Raw genomic sequence first — 18245 nt, 5'->3', positions numbered from 1 at the left:
ACTGAGAAGAGCTGCCTCCAAAGAGAGGGTGTGTGGTCATAGCAGGCTTGATCCCTGTATCGGTCCTGTGAGTCTGAGAGCCTTGTTGTCAGGCCTTAGTGTGGGCCCTTGGAGAGGGGCTGCCTAAGGCTGCGGGAGCAGAGTTGGACCCAGGTGGGGATCAGGCTTCCTGAGATGGTGTGAGGGGCCCACTCACTCTGCAGGGAGAGTCCTGCCCCAGCTCTGAGCACCTGGAGGGGGCTTATAGGTAAAGAGGGTTGTCTGCAGCCTTGGGTGAGCAATTAGGGGCTGTCCCTGGGAGACTCCTCCTGTGCTCACCCACCCCTCCCCCGCCCCCACCCCACATTCTGTTTGCCTGTCTGCACAGTCGGGGTAAGCTGAAGCCTAATCCTGGGCACTAGAAAATACTATATTCATAAACTTTACTCCACACGCAGGGGTGGTGTGCATTGGGAACATTCCAGAGACATGTCAGTGAGCTGTTGATCTTGTACCTGCTGAGTCAAAGCAAAGGTGGAAGGCATGCCGGTGTCTCCTCTGGGGCATGGGAGCAGCTCTGCAGGCCTGGGCCAGCACGTGGGACATATGGGGTGGGGGAGAAGACACATGGAGCCAAAGAAAAAGAAGAATCTCCAGTACCATCTAGAACCTCTAATCCTCAGAAAATCCTGACAATAAAAACAGAAAGCACCCTAAGCTATTGCTTCCTTCAGTGTTGGCCGACATAACCTAGAAGATTCCCAGGCTAGTTGTTTTTGATGGGAGAATGGCTCCAAGTGCTCGAAAATGTCTTCAGGTCATCTGCTCAAATGCAGTTAGCAAGTCAGAGACTCCCTCGGGAATGCTACAGGGCTCCCAAATGTAGTCCAGAGAGAAGCCGCCTCAGAACCACCGGGCAGTGTTTAAATGTACATTTTCAGGCCCTGGTCCCGGGCGGGGGGCGGGGGGGCGTGTCTGAGTGGACCCTGGGAATCAGCGTTTCACAGAGCTCCCCCCAGATGGTTCCAACTTTACCATGCGGCATTTTATTCTCAGCACGCTGAAGGATGTAGGTGATACCACAGGCACATGGGAAATCATCACCATGATTTTATTGTCAACCGTGGCTTCCTAGGAAGCTGAGCTAGGAGGGAAGGACCTCCAGAGTCTGCCTTCTCCAAGCCTGTCCCCTCCAGTGAGGGGACACCCCATGTGACCCCCTGAGACTGACAGGACCTGTGTCTCAAGTTTAGCCTGCAGTTGCCCTAGGGTCTCTAGGCTAATCCAGGTCTCTAAGACCCTCCAATGCTGTGATTTTCAACACACTGCACTGTTCGTGTGTCGGTGTTTCCAGAAACAAGAAGGACACCATGGTGATGGACCCCTCCAGCAACGTGTACTACCACTGGCTGACGGTCATCGCCCTGCCTGTCTTCTATAACTGGTGTCTGCTGGTATGCAGGTAGGGGATGGGGCAGTGTCTCCACATGGGCAGGGGGAGGGGTAGAGGGGCAGGGAGGGGTGAGGGCAGCCAGGCCTCAAGACAGAGCTCTGAGTCCCACTCAGGGGGCTGGATTTCTGGTCCCCACACAGCCACCATCCAACTGAGTGTCCCCATTTCTCCATCTATAAGGAGGCTCTAAAAGAAGACCACCAGAGTTCTCTGAAGCACTGATGAGGGCCTCTGCTTGCTAGGGACAGCAAGGGTCCGGTCACCTCGGGGCCTTCTTAATTTGGCTGTAGGAGGAAGATGCAGGGCCGAGTAGCTACTCTTCTGAGGGGAAGGGGGGGGGAGCATTCCTGAGCAGCCTGCAAGACAAGGATGCAGGGGAGGTCACAGTTCTCTGACTGTAAGCTTTGGGCTGTGGGCCTCCCCCAAGCAAGTTGCAGGGCTGGGATGCAAGCCGCTGCTCTTGTGAGGGCAGCCAGGGCCTTTCGGGTGCTCCTGAGAAGGCCCACAGGACACTGATGCAGGGTGAGGGTACACAGGGGGGGCTTCAGGAAATTCCTTGCAAATGTACTTGTGAGATGCAGGGGCAAGTTATTGTTCTTCTGGGGAGAAGTGGAGGCTGTGGAACTTTTATAAACAAACTGTAGGAGGCAGGTGCAGGGTGAGCTGCTAACTCCCCTAATAAGGGGTCAGGGGAGTGAGGGTTTAGGGTCCCCTATGAAATCTGTGTTTTGGGAATACAGGAGCAAGATGCTGCTTCTCTGAGGGGGAGCTGGGGGCTTGGGCTTTTCTGAGCAAAGCTACAGGATGGGGATGCCAAGGGGCTATGTTCTTCTGAAGGCAAACAGGACCTTTGAGCATCCCTGATTAAGCTGCAGGACAGAGATGCAGCTCCCTGTGGGCAAGGGGCTTTGGGGCATTGCTGAGAAAGTCTGTAGGAGAGAGATGTAGGGATACCTTGTTTCTCCTCTGATGGGGTTGGCGGGAGTCTGTGTGGCATTTCTGAGTAAGGTACAGGGCATGGAGGCAGGGGCAACAGGCCACGTTTCCTAAATGGTGGGCTTTTGAGCCTTCCTGTGCAAGCCCAGGAGGCAGGCATACAGGGGCGGGCAGCGGCTCTTCCCGGGGTGGGCGGGGCTTGGGCGCTTTGCACCTCGAGGGTGAGGCTAGACTCCTGAGGGGGCGGGGCCTGGGCCTTCTGTAGGGGGAGGGGGAGGCTAGGCTCCTGAGGGGCGGGGCTTGGGCGTTCTGCAAGGGGAGGGTGAGGAGGCTACCCTTCTGAAGGGGTCAGGGCTTTGGGAAGTTTCAGAGCAAGCGTTTGGGGGACAGAGAGGTAAGCGGCTGCTCTTCTGGAAGTACATGAAAGGCTTTGGGACTTTTCCAAGCAAGCTTTAGGGCAGGATAAGGGGAAGCTGCTACTCACTGAGAGTAAGTGAGGGGGTTGGGGGCCCTTTCAGGCAGGCCTTTAGGACAAGGATGCAGGCTGATGTGCAGGGAAGGTAGGGGGGCTTTGGGACAATCCTGAGCAAGCCCGCAAGACAGCCGCTGCTTCTGTGAGGATAGGGAGGAGACCTACTACTGAGTGTAAGAGGGGGCTTTGGGGATTATCTGCATAAGGGGGGCATCTCCTGCTGTTCTGAGGGTAAGTGTGGGAGTGAGAAAGGGGAGAACTTGGGACCCCTCCTAGCCTGCCTGCGGGATGGGGATCCGTGGGCGAGCTGCTTCTGTGCAAACCAGGCTCAGGGGCTGCAGGGACACTGCTATTCTGAGGAGGCAGCAGGGGGCTCCAGTTGCTGAGTAAGCTGCAGGGTGGGGACACAGGAGCTGGCTGCTGCTCTTTTGAGGTGAAGAGGGTGTTTGGGGGTATAGTCTGTATGAGAAATAGTGAGCATAAAGATCTAGAAAATAGAAAATATTTACTGGCTGGTTTGGTTGTTCATGTCTGAGCAATTCTTAGACCCTAGGAAGGGCAAGTGCTCAATCTCTTCACATGACTCCACCAGTGAGGCCTAGAAAAACTTCCCTTCCTGGGATCTCAACGCTTACTGTTGAGAGGCGACAAGGGCCCACTCTTTGGGGTCCATCCCAGCTCTTCGCAGGAGCTCTGTGACCTTTGGGACAGAAAAGCTTCTCAGAGCTGGGTCTCCTCATCTGAGTCTGGGGTGATGACACTGGGGCACGAACCCTGCAGGCAGGGCTGATACCAAGATGAAGGCACAGAGCTGGTCCCTGTGTTGGACCCAGCCCCAGACACACCCACTCCTTCCCTCGCGTGTTTAGGGCCTGTTTCGACGAGCTGCAGTCTGACCACGTGATGCTGTGGCTGGTCCTGGACTACTCGGCAGATGTCCTCTATGGCTTGGATCTGCTGGTGCGAGCTCGGACAGGTGAGTGGGCCCAGGCCCAGGGACTTCTCATGGCCAGGCCACAGATTGACTTTGTGCATCAGGAGGGGGACCACAGGGACCACAGGGCAGGTTCAGGAGATCCGAAGTGGTGAACATTACCTACCTCTGACCACAAGAGCCCAGGCAGGTCTGAGGATGTACCAACGGTGAGGGCGTGGTACCGCCTCAAGCTCTCTCTACAACGACTCTTTAGCAGAGGTCAGGATACCTGGGTTTTGGTCTTTGCTATGCCAACAAACTGTGTGACCTTGAGCAAGTCAAGCTGTCTCTCTGGGCCTCATTTGTATGATCTGTGAAATAAGACCATCATCTCTCAAAGGACGCTTCCAGCAGTGACCATTCAATATCGCAGGAAACAGGAGGGAGAGCTCTGTCGATCTTGGAGTTCTTTTCCTGGACAGTCAGAGGATCCAGGACATGTTACTCCATGGCTTTTAGATATATGGAGGAATACAATTGGAAACAGGGCCCAGGTGAATGATGACCTCTCTCAGATCGCCTCTGGTTGTGAGTGGAGGCTAAAATCCCTTAAGCTCCAAGCTGTTCATTCTTGGGGCACCTTTTTCTGACCTGCACAAAGACATCACATCAGCTGGCAGAGGCCCAGCTTGCCATTCTCAAGATTTTTGAGCTAGAAACCAGGCCATAGTTGTCAATACAAATACCACCAGATCCCAGCAGCAAGCCTCTGTGTGGCTTCACAGTGTACAAAACATTTCAAGTACATCTTGTTTTCTTATTAGAACTGCTGCATGAGACAAAAAACACAGGTGTGATTATTTCCATCTTGCTGATTGAGAAACCGAGGCCCAGCAGCACCTGGGTGGCTCAGTCAGTTGAGCATCCAAGTCTTGATTTCAGCTCAGGTCATGTTCCCAAGGTTGGAGAATCGAGCCCTACATCACCACACTGAGGATGGAGCCTGCTTGGAATTCTCTCTCCCTCTCCCTCTGCCCCTCTCCCTGACTCACACTCTCTCTATAAAATTAAAATAAATTGAATTGAATTGAATTGAATTGAATTAAAAAATATAGAAACTGAGGCCCAGAGACACTGAGTGACTGGCCTAAAGTCCACAATCACTACTTCATAGGGCCAGACTGGCAACCCTGCTTCCACGTGGTGCCCAGTACCATAATCGAGAAGATCTCTAATATGCAGCTTGAGGCTTGTGTGGGTAACTTAGACAGTCCTTGTGGCCTGCCACTTCATGGTCACATAAGCCTACCAAGACACAGGAGCTCCGTGGGTGGCCCTACTCACTGAGCCACCTATCTCTATTTCAACCAAGTTTCAGTGGGACAAGTTACCTGCACTCGGACAGTGATCCTACCCCTTTTTGTGCTTGGGTACTATCCCTGGCAATCTGAGATTCAGCAGAAACCCTCATGGGGAAGGCAGGTAGGCACAGAAACCAAATGGCCGTGGATCATACTCCAAGGGGAAACATCTTCAGAATTGAGAAAAGATACTATTAAGAAAGTAGTGAGGAGCCCCAAGGCACTAGGAGTGCCACATAGTAATGTAAGTACTCAATAAACACAAGGGTAACCAAAGAATGAAACAGGGAATGGGGGACTGGGAAGCAGGGTGGCCCTACCATGTGACAGCAGACTTGAGGTTTGCTTTTCACAGGGGGCAATCCTACCTCCATCTAGCCCTCAAGTGTGGCCCTGGTTCTAGCAGCATCACCCAGACCTTGTTAAGAGGTAGACCTCGGACCTACGGAACCAACTTTGGGAACAGCCCAGCACTCTGGATTTTACAGAGTCCTCAGTATAATTCTGATGCTTACCAAAATCTAAAAAAAACCCCATGCATTATATTATTCTCTCTACTTTTGTTCATGTTTGAAAATGTTTAAAAAAAAAAAAAGACGAAAGAATGCAAATCTCTGCCTATTTGATTGATTTCACCAGTAATAACGCCTAGTGACTCCCCAGTGTCCAGCTCAGCTCCAGTCTGATTCTTTGGGGATGGATCTCAGCTTCATATGTTTTCAGAGCTCCTTGGATGACAGTAATGTGCAGGCAGAAAGAACTACTGCTTCCCTAGGCAATGTTTTTAAAAGGCAGGTCCTGCCCCATTAGGGACGGGTGAAATCAGTTTGATAGGCCATGACCTATGCTCTTAAAATTTGTATCATTAGTATTTTCCAAACCTACACAAAATCAGAGACAGTAGGATCATGAATCCCCATGTACCTTCACTCAGCTTCAACAGTTATCAATATTTTGCTAATGTTTCATCTACCTCCCCACACCCTTTTCTTGGCTGGAGTATTTTAAAGCCAACCTTGGACCACTTTTAACATGTTATCTCTAACTTTAAAGGATGCATCTTTAGAATACAACATCCAGGGGCTCCTGGCTGGCTCAGTCAGAAGAGCATGTGACTCTTGATCTTGGGGTCATGAGTTCAAGCCCCACATTGGGTGTAGAGATTACTTAAATAAATAAACTATATTTATATATATATAAAATATATATGTAGATATAAAACACCAGTCCACATTCAAATTTACCCAATTAATCTACATTTTTAACTGAATAAACAGGCTAGGACATCATAGACTAGAAAACATCAGAGTATATTTTCATAGTAATGGGTAAATGTGGCTTTTGAAATTTTTTCTGTTATGTATGTATAACTACATCTTATTTAGTCAAGGTGTATATCTTTCTATGGGCTATGGTTAAAAAAAAAAAATAGCAGCCTCTTCCATGCCCAAGTGACTTCCATCTTTTTCTTCAGGCTTCCTTGAGCAAGGCTTGATGGTCAAGGATGCACAGAGGCTGTGGAAGCATTACACAAAGACCGTGCACTTCAAGCTGGACATGTTGTCCCTGGTCCCCACAGACCTGGCTTATTTTAAGTTGGGTGTAAACTACCCAGAGCTGAGGTTCAACCGCCTACTGAAGCTTGCCCGGCTCTTTGAGTTCTTTGACCGCACAGAGACAAGGACCAACTACCCTAATTTATTCAGGATTGGGAACTTGGTCTTATACATCCTCATCATTATCCACTGGAATGCCTGCATCTACTTTGCCATTTCCAAGTTCATTGGTTTTGGGACAGATTCCTGGGTCTATCCAAACATCTCAAACCCAGAGTATGGGCGCCTCTCTAGGAAGTACATTTACAGTCTCTATTGGTCCACCTTGACCCTGACTACCATCGGAGAGACCCCACCCCCTGTGAAGGATGAGGAGTATCTGTTTGTGGTCATAGACTTCCTAGTGGGAGTCTTGATTTTTGCCACCATTGTCGGCAATGTGGGATCCATGATCTCAAACATGAATGCTTCACGGGCCGAGTTCCAGTCCAAGATTGACTCCATTAAGCAGTATATGCAATTCCGCAAGGTGACCAAGGACCTGGAGACACGGGTGATCCGGTGGTTTGACTACTTGTGGGCAAACAAGAAGACAGTGGATGAGAAGGAGGTGCTCAAGAGTCTCCCAGACAAGCTGAAGGCCGAGATCGCCATCAACGTGCACCTGGACACTCTGAGGAAGGTCCGCATCTTCCAAGACTGCGAGGCGGGGCTGCTGGTGGAGCTTGTGCTCAAGCTGCGGCCCGCAGTGTTCAGCCCAGGGGATTACATCTGCAAGAAGGGAGACATTGGGAGGGAGATGTACATCATCAAGGAGGGCAAGCTGGCTGTCGTGGCCGACGATGGGATCACCCAGTTCGTGGTCCTCAGTGATGGGAGTTACTTTGGGGAAATCAGCATCTTAAACATTAAGGGAAGCAAGGCGGGGAACCGCAGGACAGCCAACATCAGGAGCATTGGTTACTCAGACCTGTTCTGCCTTTCCAAAGATGATTTGATGGAGGCTCTCACTGAATATCCAGAAGCCAAGAAAGCTCTGGAGGAGAAGGGACGGCAGATCCTGATGAAGGACAACCTGATTGACGAGGACGTGGCCAAGGCTGGGGCGGACCCCAAGGATATTGAGGAGAAGGTAGAGCACCTGGAGTCCTCCCTGGACACCCTGCAGACCAGGTTTGCACGGCTCCTGGCCGAGTACAATGCCACCCAGATGAAAGTGAAGCAGCGTCTCAGTCACCTGGAAAGCCAGGTGAAGATGTGTGGAAACGACCTTCTGTCTGATGGGGGTGCTCCTGGGGATGCTGCAAAAGCAGAGACCAAACAAGAGTGAAATGCAGGTGTCCATCTCCTGCTTCCCGGAGTCAGCCATCCGTGTGATGCATTGTGGCCGCAGCTGCACAGCCCAGGACTCGGCAGGGTTGCATTCCAGTTCTCCTTACCCTTTGCAACTGTGTGGCCCTGAGAGAGAGCCTCAGTTTCCTCATCTAGAAAGGGGGACTCATGCCAGCCCCACTGAAGTGGGAGGTTACTGTGATGTCCACATGGAACACTGCATAAGGCAGGACTTTGTATAATGTGAGGTGTCCCCAATCCACGCATATGAAAGTGTGGGCACAGAACTCTTATTTTTTTAATCCACGAGGAATTTTGAGACTTTTGAACTTTATTTTCTTGTAAATGGAAGATTATTTAGTCATCTACCCCTTCTCGCACCCCACTCCACCAGCTTCTCATAAGGGAGATGTAACAGAAGCTAGAAGTGCAATGTGGGATCTCAAATCCATCCTTACACGAGACAGTTTGGGGCACATTTCTGAATCTGGTTTCTCCTCATGTACTCTTTGGGACCCTCAAAATCCTGGCCGTTGGTCATGCTATGATAAGCACAAGGGATGAAGCCAGGTCACCCCATTTGAGGTCACTTTGAGCCTACGAAGCAAATCCAGACTCCCCGCCATCCAGCCCCTGTGAAACTGGAATCTGTTTAGAAAATATTTTGATGAGAGAAAGAGACATCTCCTAACTCACCAAAGGATTTAAAGACAGCCTCTCCCCTCGTTCCTCAGTCAGGAACAGGGACAGCCTGTTCTGGCTTGAGGAGGAGAATTATGCTCTGGGAGAGCCTTTCAGGTGGAAGGTTGGAATGGGGTCCTGGGTCAAGCAAAGCTGACAACTAGAATTTTTAGAAGATCGGACCCTTAGGCCATATCTTTGCAAACTGCCCCTCCTCTCAAAGAAGCAGCCTCACTCTCCCTTGGAATTCTACCCCGAGGCAAAGCTCTCAGCTAGCAGGAAGTGTGCACAGTGAAGGACCTAGCTTTTTTCCTTTTTTAATCTGGTAAATAGAATTCCATTGCCATCATATAAGGTATTTCTGTATTTGGGTTCTATGATTGCGAATTATAACCTTAATGGTCCACTTAAATACATATTGTAAATTACCCAAAGGTGAGTCATTTTTCTGTTGCAGAGAAGTTATATGTACAGGTTTTCCTTCTCTGTCTCCTCCTTCCCTCCCTCCCTCCTTTCTTCTTTCCTCCTTTCCTCTCTCTCTCTCTCTCTCCCTCCTTTCCTTCCCTCTCCCTGTCCCTCCCTCCCTCTCTTCCTCCCTTCCTTCTTTCTCTTCCAACTTCTCCTCTTCTCAGAAAACAATGCCCCATTTTGCTTTGGGAACTTCAAAACCTTTGTGGTCTGATGTTATAATCCATATGCTATATAACTGGACCCTAATGTAGTTCATACAAAAGGTGCTACATTTTCAAGTATGTATTTTGGATTTATATGAGTCTCTTCTGATTTTTATTATGGATCGTGTGACCATTTTTAACTTTCTAAAATGAATTTAAAAGGACTATTAAAGGAAGATGTGATCCAAGCCCATATCATCAGCAAACTGTAACTAGCAATGTATTCTCCAAATGCATATATTTTAAAAAGCCTTAACTATTAATTATGCCTATGTTTATATTTGCACAAGAAAAATAGAGACCTGGATTTAAAAAATATTGAATGAGTCTTGCTTCATATTTTGTCATAAGGGAAGATTCGGTTCTAGATATGTGTCTAAGGCAGTGAGCCTACCTTCCCCAGGAAAACAGGCACTGGTGAATAGGGGACAGTGCACACTCCACGTGAAGGGAGCCAGAAACAGGTGAGACAATGCAACCAAAGCTGCAACACTTGTCAGAGGAAATAAGTCAAGCCATTCAAATATATAAGAAGTGGGTCTCAGGTAGATGCTAAATTTCCTGGTATCAATTGTCCATCGGGGACATTTAGGCAGTTTGGAAAGGCATGAGTGGGCAGGAAGCTGTAGGCATGTCCCTGTTAAGCATGTCTCCAGATTCTTCCACTGTTTATGCCCAAGGAATTTAGGTGGTAAGTTAGAATGTGGGTTTTGGGGATTCAGGCCTGAGCTTGTTCAAGTCACAGCACTGCCACTCAGGCAAGTTACTTTCCTCTTCTGGGCCTCACTTTCCTTAACTGAGAAGTGGGAAGGATACTGCCCACCTCACCTCACAGGGAATGATCCTGTGAATAAACTTTCAAATAACATAACAGGCATGGCCTGTGAAACTCCTTGGGTGCAGAAAACATCACATTGTTTTCCTTGAGAGATAAATGAATATGGTATCATCTAGTTAATCTCAAGCTGCCAAGATTGTTGGGAGGTGGAATCTTGGGCTGTTTTCAGGACTCCTATTCACTGTCTTGGAATCTGAGACAGCTACTCATGTTCTTATAGTCACTGTGGCTGCTGACTGGAGGCCATCCTTCTTGCTGTACTGGGTTCAGCCACAGGGAGCTATGCTGGGAGATAGCTTTGTGCCTTTTGTGGGAGTCTAAGCTCATGGAAGTGTGTGTGTGTGTGTGTGTGTAGAGACAGAGAGTATCCCTGAGACAGGAAAGGAAGAAAATATTGGTGAGCACTCCTCCAGGTATGGAGGGATGCAGGCTTCCTGGCAGAAGTCCAGGGACATGGGAGGCAGCAAGATCTCAGAGGAGAAGACTGAACTTTGGCTTTGGGGAACCCAACCTGGCCAAGATCCCAGTGTGTCAAGCTTGGAAAGTCCCAAAGCTGCCAGATAGCAAGGAACCACACAGAGTTAGACAAAGGGTATCTTGTCAGTAACCAGGATAAAAAATGTCTGAAGGTATTCGTAACTCAACTAATTTATCAAGACAGATGCCTGCTCCATTGCACTGAAGCATTGGCCCTCAGAGATCTGATGTACCAGCTATCAAAATTCAACAGGGCCCGGGATCTGTCATAGCTTTATCAGGCAAACTCTGGTCCATCTGAGACCCTTCTTCCAGGAATTTATCAAGTAGAAGCCAAGGCAGCTTCCTTCTCTGGGCCTCAGGGCCATTAGTATTACTCCAAGGAAGGAAAGGTGAAAAACAAACTAATGAACAAAGTGGAAAATAAAATTCTCCTTTGAAGTGCAGGGGGTGACTTTTGTCTAGTAAAGTGAAGATGCTCATACCTGTGACCTAGCAACCCTACTTCTGGCTCTATATTACGGGAAAATTTTCACATATGTGTGCCCAGAGGCACGTACAAATGCTTATTGCATCAGTTTTTAATAGAAAAAAGGAAATAGCCTAAATACCAGAATCTAAGAACAAATTAGGAAAAATATGTTAGGTATTTCACCAAAGAGAATTTAATAGAGGGAATTAATCAAATAGACATCAGGGGGCTGAGAGAGCAGAAAAGGAGTACTGAGCTTATCCGGAAAGAGTACTGCAGAAAATAGCCATTACCCTTAGGGCTAGGGGAGCAAAAGAGAAAGGGTGCTCGGAGAAGAGCGCCTCAGAGCTGCAACCCAGACCTTTGAAGAGGGGGTGCTGCTGGCTGTTACTGGTAATTTAGGAACTCAGAGGAGTTTGGCAAACATAGGACTTTGGACATTTTCTGAAAGGGGGCATTGAATGGTGAGACTGGTTCTGGGGAGTCCCAAAAGAAGTTCCCAAAGGAGGCTGGATCCAACTGCCACTGCCAGGATAATCTGCCACAACTATGGCTACCTAAGCAGGACAGCAGGCAAACAGAAAGAAAGTCCCTTCACCCCTCCCCCTTCCTTCCAATCTTCCTCAGTTGTTGCCTAGTAGACAATTCTAGGAACGTGAAGACAGAGAAGAAGGAGGTCTCGGACTTCACAGACAGAATGTCTTCTACAGACTGGAAGCCCTACCTCAGATGTACTTAGACTAGGTGGTAAATACCCTCTCTCCACTGACTGTTGTCTGGAAGCCTTCCATCAAAGATTTTTTCCTTTGTCCTGAAGCTTTTTCCTTTTGAGAATGCAGAAATCCCTGAGAAAAGACAAGATGGAAACAAGGGAAAGTAACACTTCTCAAGCATCTGTGCAAAGGCATTGCTCTTTGTGCTAAAGCATAAATTTCCTCAGCTAATGACTGCTTCCTGTTGGGGGAAACTTTTCACTTTCTTTTTCTCTAGGCATTTATTCTTTTAATATAATCAACATCATGTATCAATTGATTTTTTACAAATGCACACTCATTCTGCAAAGCAGTTTATGAATTGCTTTCCTAAAACTCATTTATTAGAAAGGCTAAATCCAAGAAATGAGCAATGCCAAATGTTGTCAAGGATGTGAAGCACCAAGAATTCTCATTCGTTGTCTGGTAGGTATGCAAAATGGTACAGCTACTTTGAAAAACAACTTGGTATATTTTATAAAGTTAAAAATACAAATAACATATGATTACAAAGGGGGCACAGGGGAAAGTTTAGAGTAATGTGTGGTATTGAGGTGGTGGGTATAAGACTGTATCCATGTGTCCAAACTTATAGAACTGAACATCACAAAGAGTGAACTTCATGCAAATTTTAAAATATCAAACAGGATGTGGTACAGTCCCAGGATGAAAAAGAAAATTGTGACAAATTAATTTAACTGCATTAAAAAATATGATGTGACCTCACTAAGGGATTTAGGGTAAAATGATGACCTAAGTAATTTTTGGTCAGAATAAGTTCTCCAACTTTGTTAATCCTTTTCAAGATTGTTTTGGTTATCCTGGACCCCTTCCAATCGCAGGCGGCTGGGATTTTGATTAGGATTGCATTGGATTACAGATCCATTGGGGGAGATAGTGCCATCTTATAACTATGGAGTCTTCTGATCCATAAATGCAGGATGTCTTTCCATTTACTTAGGTTTTCTTTATTTCTTTGAACAATGTTTTGGATTTTCAGATACAAGTCTTGGACTCCTTTTGTTAAATATATTCCTAAGTATTTTATTTCTCTTGATGCTATATTGAAAGGGGTTGTTTTCTGAATATCCTATTTGGATTAGTCATTGCTAGTTTATAAAGAATATTGATCTTGTATCCTGCATCCTTTTTGATCTGGTTTATTCTAATTCTTTTAAGTGGATTCTTTAGGCTTTTCTATACATAAGATCATGTTACCCACAAATAGAAATGGTTTTACTTTTTCCTTTTCAGTGTGAATGCCTTTATTTTTTATTTTTTCCTTGCGTACCTGCTCTAGCTAGAATCTCCAGTACAATGTTGCATGGATGTGGTGGGAGACATCCTTATCTTCTTGTTCCTGGTCTTAGGGGTAAAGCATTCAGTCTTTCATCAAGTATAATGTTAACTGTGGTTTTTCAAAAATACTCTTTATCAGCTTAAAGAAATTCTCTTCTATACCTTGTTTGCTGTGTTTCGGGTGTTGAATTTGGTTAAATAATTTTTCTTCCTTTAATGAAATAATCATGTGTTTTTTGTCTTTTATTAATATAGTATATTACCTTAATTGATTTTTAGATATTAAAGTAACCATGGATTCCTGGAGTAAATTCCACTTGGTCATGGTGTATAACCTTTTCCCTATGTTACTAGACTCAGTGTGTTAGCATACTTTTTTGGAGGATTTTTAAAGTCTATATTCATAAGAGATATTGAGAATTATTATTCTGATGTCTATGTCTTGTTTTAGTATGAGCAATACAGGCCTCATAGAGTTTGGAACTTTTTTCCTCCTCTTCTAATTTCTGTAAGAGTTTGTAAAGGATTCTTTAAATAGTTGTTAAAATTCATTAGTGGAGATATCTGGGCCTGAGGATTTTTTTAATGGAATGTTTTAAAGTTACTAATTCATTTTTTATTTTTTTGTGGTTATAAGTCTATGCAGGTTTTCTATCTCTTTTATTTCTTTAATTTTATTTTCAGTTATTTTGAGAGATAAAGAGAGCAAGTGAGGGAGGGGCAGAGAGAGAGAACAGAATACCAAGCAGGCTCCATGCTCTCAGCTCAGAATCTGATGTGGGGCTCGAACTCACGAGCCACCATGAGATCATGACCTGAGCCGAAATCAAGGGATCAAGAATCAGATGCTTAACTGACTGAACCACCCAGGTATCAAGCAAACTTTCTCTTTCTTTTGAGTCTGTTTTATTTGTTTGTTTCTTTCTAGGAATTCTCCATATGGTCTAAGTTATACAGTTTGTTGAAATAAATTGTTCAGAGTTTCCTTTGTAATGATTATTTATGTAAGGTCAGTAGTGATGGCTCCTTTCTCTTTCCTTATTTTAATAATTTGTACCTTTTCTCTTCCTTTTTCTTGGTCAGACTAGCTAAAAGTTTGTCAGAATTGTTAATATTTTTAAAGAACCAACTTTTGGTTTTATTGATTTTTCTGTACTGTTTTTCCACTTGTATTTCATTTGTTTCCATTCTAATCTTTATTATTTCCTTTTTTTCCTTTTGGTTTTGTTATTTTTCTAGTTTCTAAAGGAGAAAAGTTAGGTTATTCATTTTAGATCTTTCTTCCTTTTTAATATAGGTGTTTGTAGCCATAAAATTTCCTCTAAGCACTGCTTTAGCTGCATCCCAAAAGTATTGGTATGTTGAGTTTTTATTTTAATTTTTCTTAAAATATTTTCTCACTTTCCTTTTGAGTTCTTTTTTGACCCCTATGTTATTAAGGGCTGTATTGTTTAATTTACACCTATCTATAATTTCTTTCTGCTCTTGGTTTTTATTCTAATACCATTGTGATCAGAGAACATACTACGTGTGACTTCAATCCTTTTTAACTTACTGAGTTTTCTTAATGGCCTGCCACATATTCTATCCTGGAGAAAGTTTCATGTATAACTGAGAAGTATGTATGTGTGCTCTGATACTGTCGGGTGAAGTATTCTATAGATACCTGTTACGGCTAGTTGGTTTGTAATGTTGTTCAAGTCTTCTATTTCCTTGTTGATCTTCTGCCTCATTGTTTTATCCATCATTAAAAGTTGAGTATTGACATTTTCAATTATTTTTATCACATTGTCCATTTCTTAAATTCTGTCAGTTTTGCCTCATGTGTTTGGGTCTCTTTCGTGGATGCATGATCCTTCTAATTATAATATCTTTCTGATGGATTGACCCTCTTATAAAATGTTCCTCTTTGTTTATTGTTTTGTTTGGTTTTGAGGTTTATTTTGTCTGATATTTGTGTAATCACTGAAGCACTTTGTTGGTTAGTGTTTCCGTGTTATACTTTTGTCCATTATTTTACCTTCAACCTCCTTATACTTTTGAATTTTAAGTTTGTTTCTGTAGACAGCACATGGTTGGATTTTTTTTAAAAACGCTTCTGCCAATCTCTGCCTCTTGATTGGAATGTTGAGTTTATTTACATTTAATATGACTTGTGATAAGGTAGGACTTATGTCTGCATTTTGCTATTCGTTTTCTATACTATATCTTACATCTCTTTTGTTCTTCTCTTCCTATTACTATTACTGTCTTCTTTTGTGAATAGTTATGTTCTAGTATACTATTTTAATTCCTTTTCTTTTAATCGGTAGCTGTATCTATATCTGTATCTGTCTATACCTATGCCTAGTGTTTGTCCTGGGAATTATCATTTTAATTTAAAACAATCTAGTTGGCATTAATACTAACTTAATTTCAGTGGTATACACAAACTTTGCTCCAATCAAGCAGTTTCTCCCACTCCTTTATGCTATTATTGTCATACACATTATATCTTTTTCATATTATGATACCATCAACACAGATTATATTGTTGTTTTATGTAGTTGTCTTTTTAAAAAATATATATTTATTTATTTCAGAGAGAGCGAGAGAGAGACAGACAGAGCATGAGCAGGGGAGGGGCAGAGACAGAGGGAGACACAGAATCTGAAGCAAGCTCCAGGCTCTGAGCTGTTAGCACAGAGCCTGATGCAGGGCTCAAACCTACAAACCAGGAGATCATGACCTGAGCCAAAGTTGGATGCTTAACCGACTGAGCCACCCAGGCGCCCCTTATGTAGTTATCTTTTAAGTCAGAAAGAAGAGTGTCAGAAATTAACTTTTATCTTGTATTTGCCTTTAGTTTTTATTCCTTTGTGTGATTTTGAGTTACTCTCCAGTATCCTTTCAGTTTTAGTATTTCCTGTAGAGTGAGTCTGCTAGCAATGAATTATCAGATTTTTGTTTGAGAATATCTTAATTTCTCCTTCAAGTTTTTTAAATTTTATTTTAGAGAGAGGGTGTGTGAGTGGGGGAGAGGGGCAGAGGGAGACAGAGAGAGAATCCCAAGTAGGTTCCACACTCAGCATAGAGCCTAATGCAGGCTCGATCCCATGACCCTGGAAACACACGACACTTAAAACAATATAATATGGCAATTCTAGAAATCATTTTTCCTTCTACCTCAAGGTTTGTTGTTACTTTTTGTTTGTTTAGTGACTCTCTTGGAATAATTCTCTAAAGTCTGTATTCTTTGTAATTTTTAGCCACTGAAATCATTGCTTGGCTAGCTTAATGATTTGCTAATGATTAGACAAGGATATTCTCAAATGCTGGAACCAGTATGTCTTCCTGTCTTTATGGACAGCTGTGTGTGTATGTTGAGGCATGTCTTCAATGCTTAGGCAGGCACTCCACAGTTCTGCCTCAGCCTTCTTCTTGTTTGCTCAAAGCCTCAAAGTCTGCCGAAAGTGAGAAATTATGGTCTTCTCAAGTCTTTCCTGGACATGTGTACATGTCCACATGTCCTATTAGAGTCCCAGAATCTAAAGATTCTAGAATCTTCTCAGAAGTATGTCAGATCTTTCTGAAGTTCCCCAAGGGATAGCAATGCCTGATTATTTCCTTTTAGGATTTTTGGTCAGTCTTTTGTTAGCTCCAACTGGTGTCATTACCTTAGCCAGCTGCAGTGTTAGACAATTGCTGCTGGTTGCTTTTACCAAATGCCCTGTGCACAGGACTATTTGTGGAGAGTAAGCTCTCAGTCAAGTCAGTTAAAGACAACCCTGAGAATGGAGCTTTACCTGTGAGCTGCCATACCAGTCAAATAGTGCATGTCTCTGGAGATAGGACTTTTTGAGGTGCTCCAAATACCTTTGTCCCCTCCAGTGGCTGCTAGGCTACTGGTTTTCACAGCTCTTATGACAGCAGGGCTGTTGGTTTTCAAGGCTACATATATTCTCTAATGAAAACATATATAAATGTAAACATATCATGTTTAGTGGCCCAAAAAGAAATTCTTAAGTTGGTTGGTTCTAGTCCCCAAAATAACACTGTTCAGCTCTTAATTATCATGTGCAAATTATCTAAATCAGTTCTTTATTTGTATATAGGTTATCTAGGTCCATGTGTTTATCAGAATCCCCTGGAGGGCTTGTCAACATACAAATTGCTCTGAAAGGTCCCACTTTCAGAGTTTCTGATTTAGCAGGTCTAGGATGGGCCTGGGATCTTGTGTTTCTAGTAAGTACTGAGAGGATGTTAGTGCTGCTGGTTAGGGACCTAAAGGGAATGCATAGCACCGTATTTACTAACAAGCTTGGTTCCCTTTTCACTTGATAATGTTCACTCTACAGTGGAATTGGGGCCCCATTCCTTGTCACACTGAAGCATGGTTCTTCTGCTTTTAAGACTATCCCAAATTACATACCGGCTAATTGGCAAATGTTTATCAGAAGCCCGATCCTCATTCAGTGTTGGTTACTACACTAAATGTATGAATTGTTGAAATTGCACTGATGTCTATCTTTAAATGTTTGTGAATTTATATTTGTTTCTTTTTTTAAAGCTTATGATTGAAAAATGCTCTTGGTTTGATTAAAGCTTGTATGGCCATAGGGTTGTCCGAACACTTTTAAGACCACTTTTGAGATGGAAAGGGAATCCTATTAATACTTTTGCTGGATAAAAGTTGTAAACTGGGGCTGTTCCGGGTAAACCAGGGATATTGGTCACCCTAATTTTAGAAAATAAGTTATAAAAACATTTTTGCATTTCCACAAGTTTATTTGGCTTTCTTGGCTTTAATTTTATACTAGGGTTAAGTATAATATATTTTCTTTTTCATATAAATTCTTTTTCAGAAGAGAAGTAATATAAAAAGTCAGTAAAAAAATTGAACTTTAAAAATAGTTTTATATTTATTTTTATTCCAAATTATTGCCTGCATTTGGTTTTTGGTGACACAGGGAGGCTTAGATCTAATTCTATTTAAAAAAAATTTTTTTGTAACGTTTATTTATTTTTGAGACAGAGAGAGACAGAGCATGAATGGGGGAGGGTCAGA

At 44.1% G+C, this 18245-nt stretch overlaps 1 protein-coding gene across 1 annotated transcript in view; it reads left to right on the top strand.

Moving 5' to 3' along the window:
• The window catches only part of CNGA3 (cyclic nucleotide gated channel subunit alpha 3), a 32045-nt gene extending 22385 nt beyond the window's left edge, over positions 1 to 9660 (top strand). Inside the window, exons 5-7 of the mRNA XM_049651395.1 lie at positions 1334 to 1441; positions 3710 to 3816; positions 6592 to 9660. Of these exons, the coding sequence (XP_049507352.1) occupies positions 1334 to 1441; positions 3710 to 3816; positions 6592 to 8003 (1627 nt within the window). The 3' untranslated portion in view covers positions 8004 to 9660. The remainder of the gene's footprint in view (positions 1 to 1333; positions 1442 to 3709; positions 3817 to 6591) is intronic.
• Positions 9661 to 18245: the final 8585 nt, after the last annotated feature.

The sequence above is a fragment of the Panthera uncia genome (genome assembly GCF_023721935.1).
Source record: "Panthera uncia isolate 11264 chromosome A3 unlocalized genomic scaffold, Puncia_PCG_1.0 HiC_scaffold_11, whole genome shotgun sequence".
Taxonomy (NCBI): domain Eukaryota; kingdom Metazoa; phylum Chordata; class Mammalia; order Carnivora; family Felidae; genus Panthera; species Panthera uncia.
This window is presented reverse-complemented; position numbering and strand designations above follow the sequence as displayed.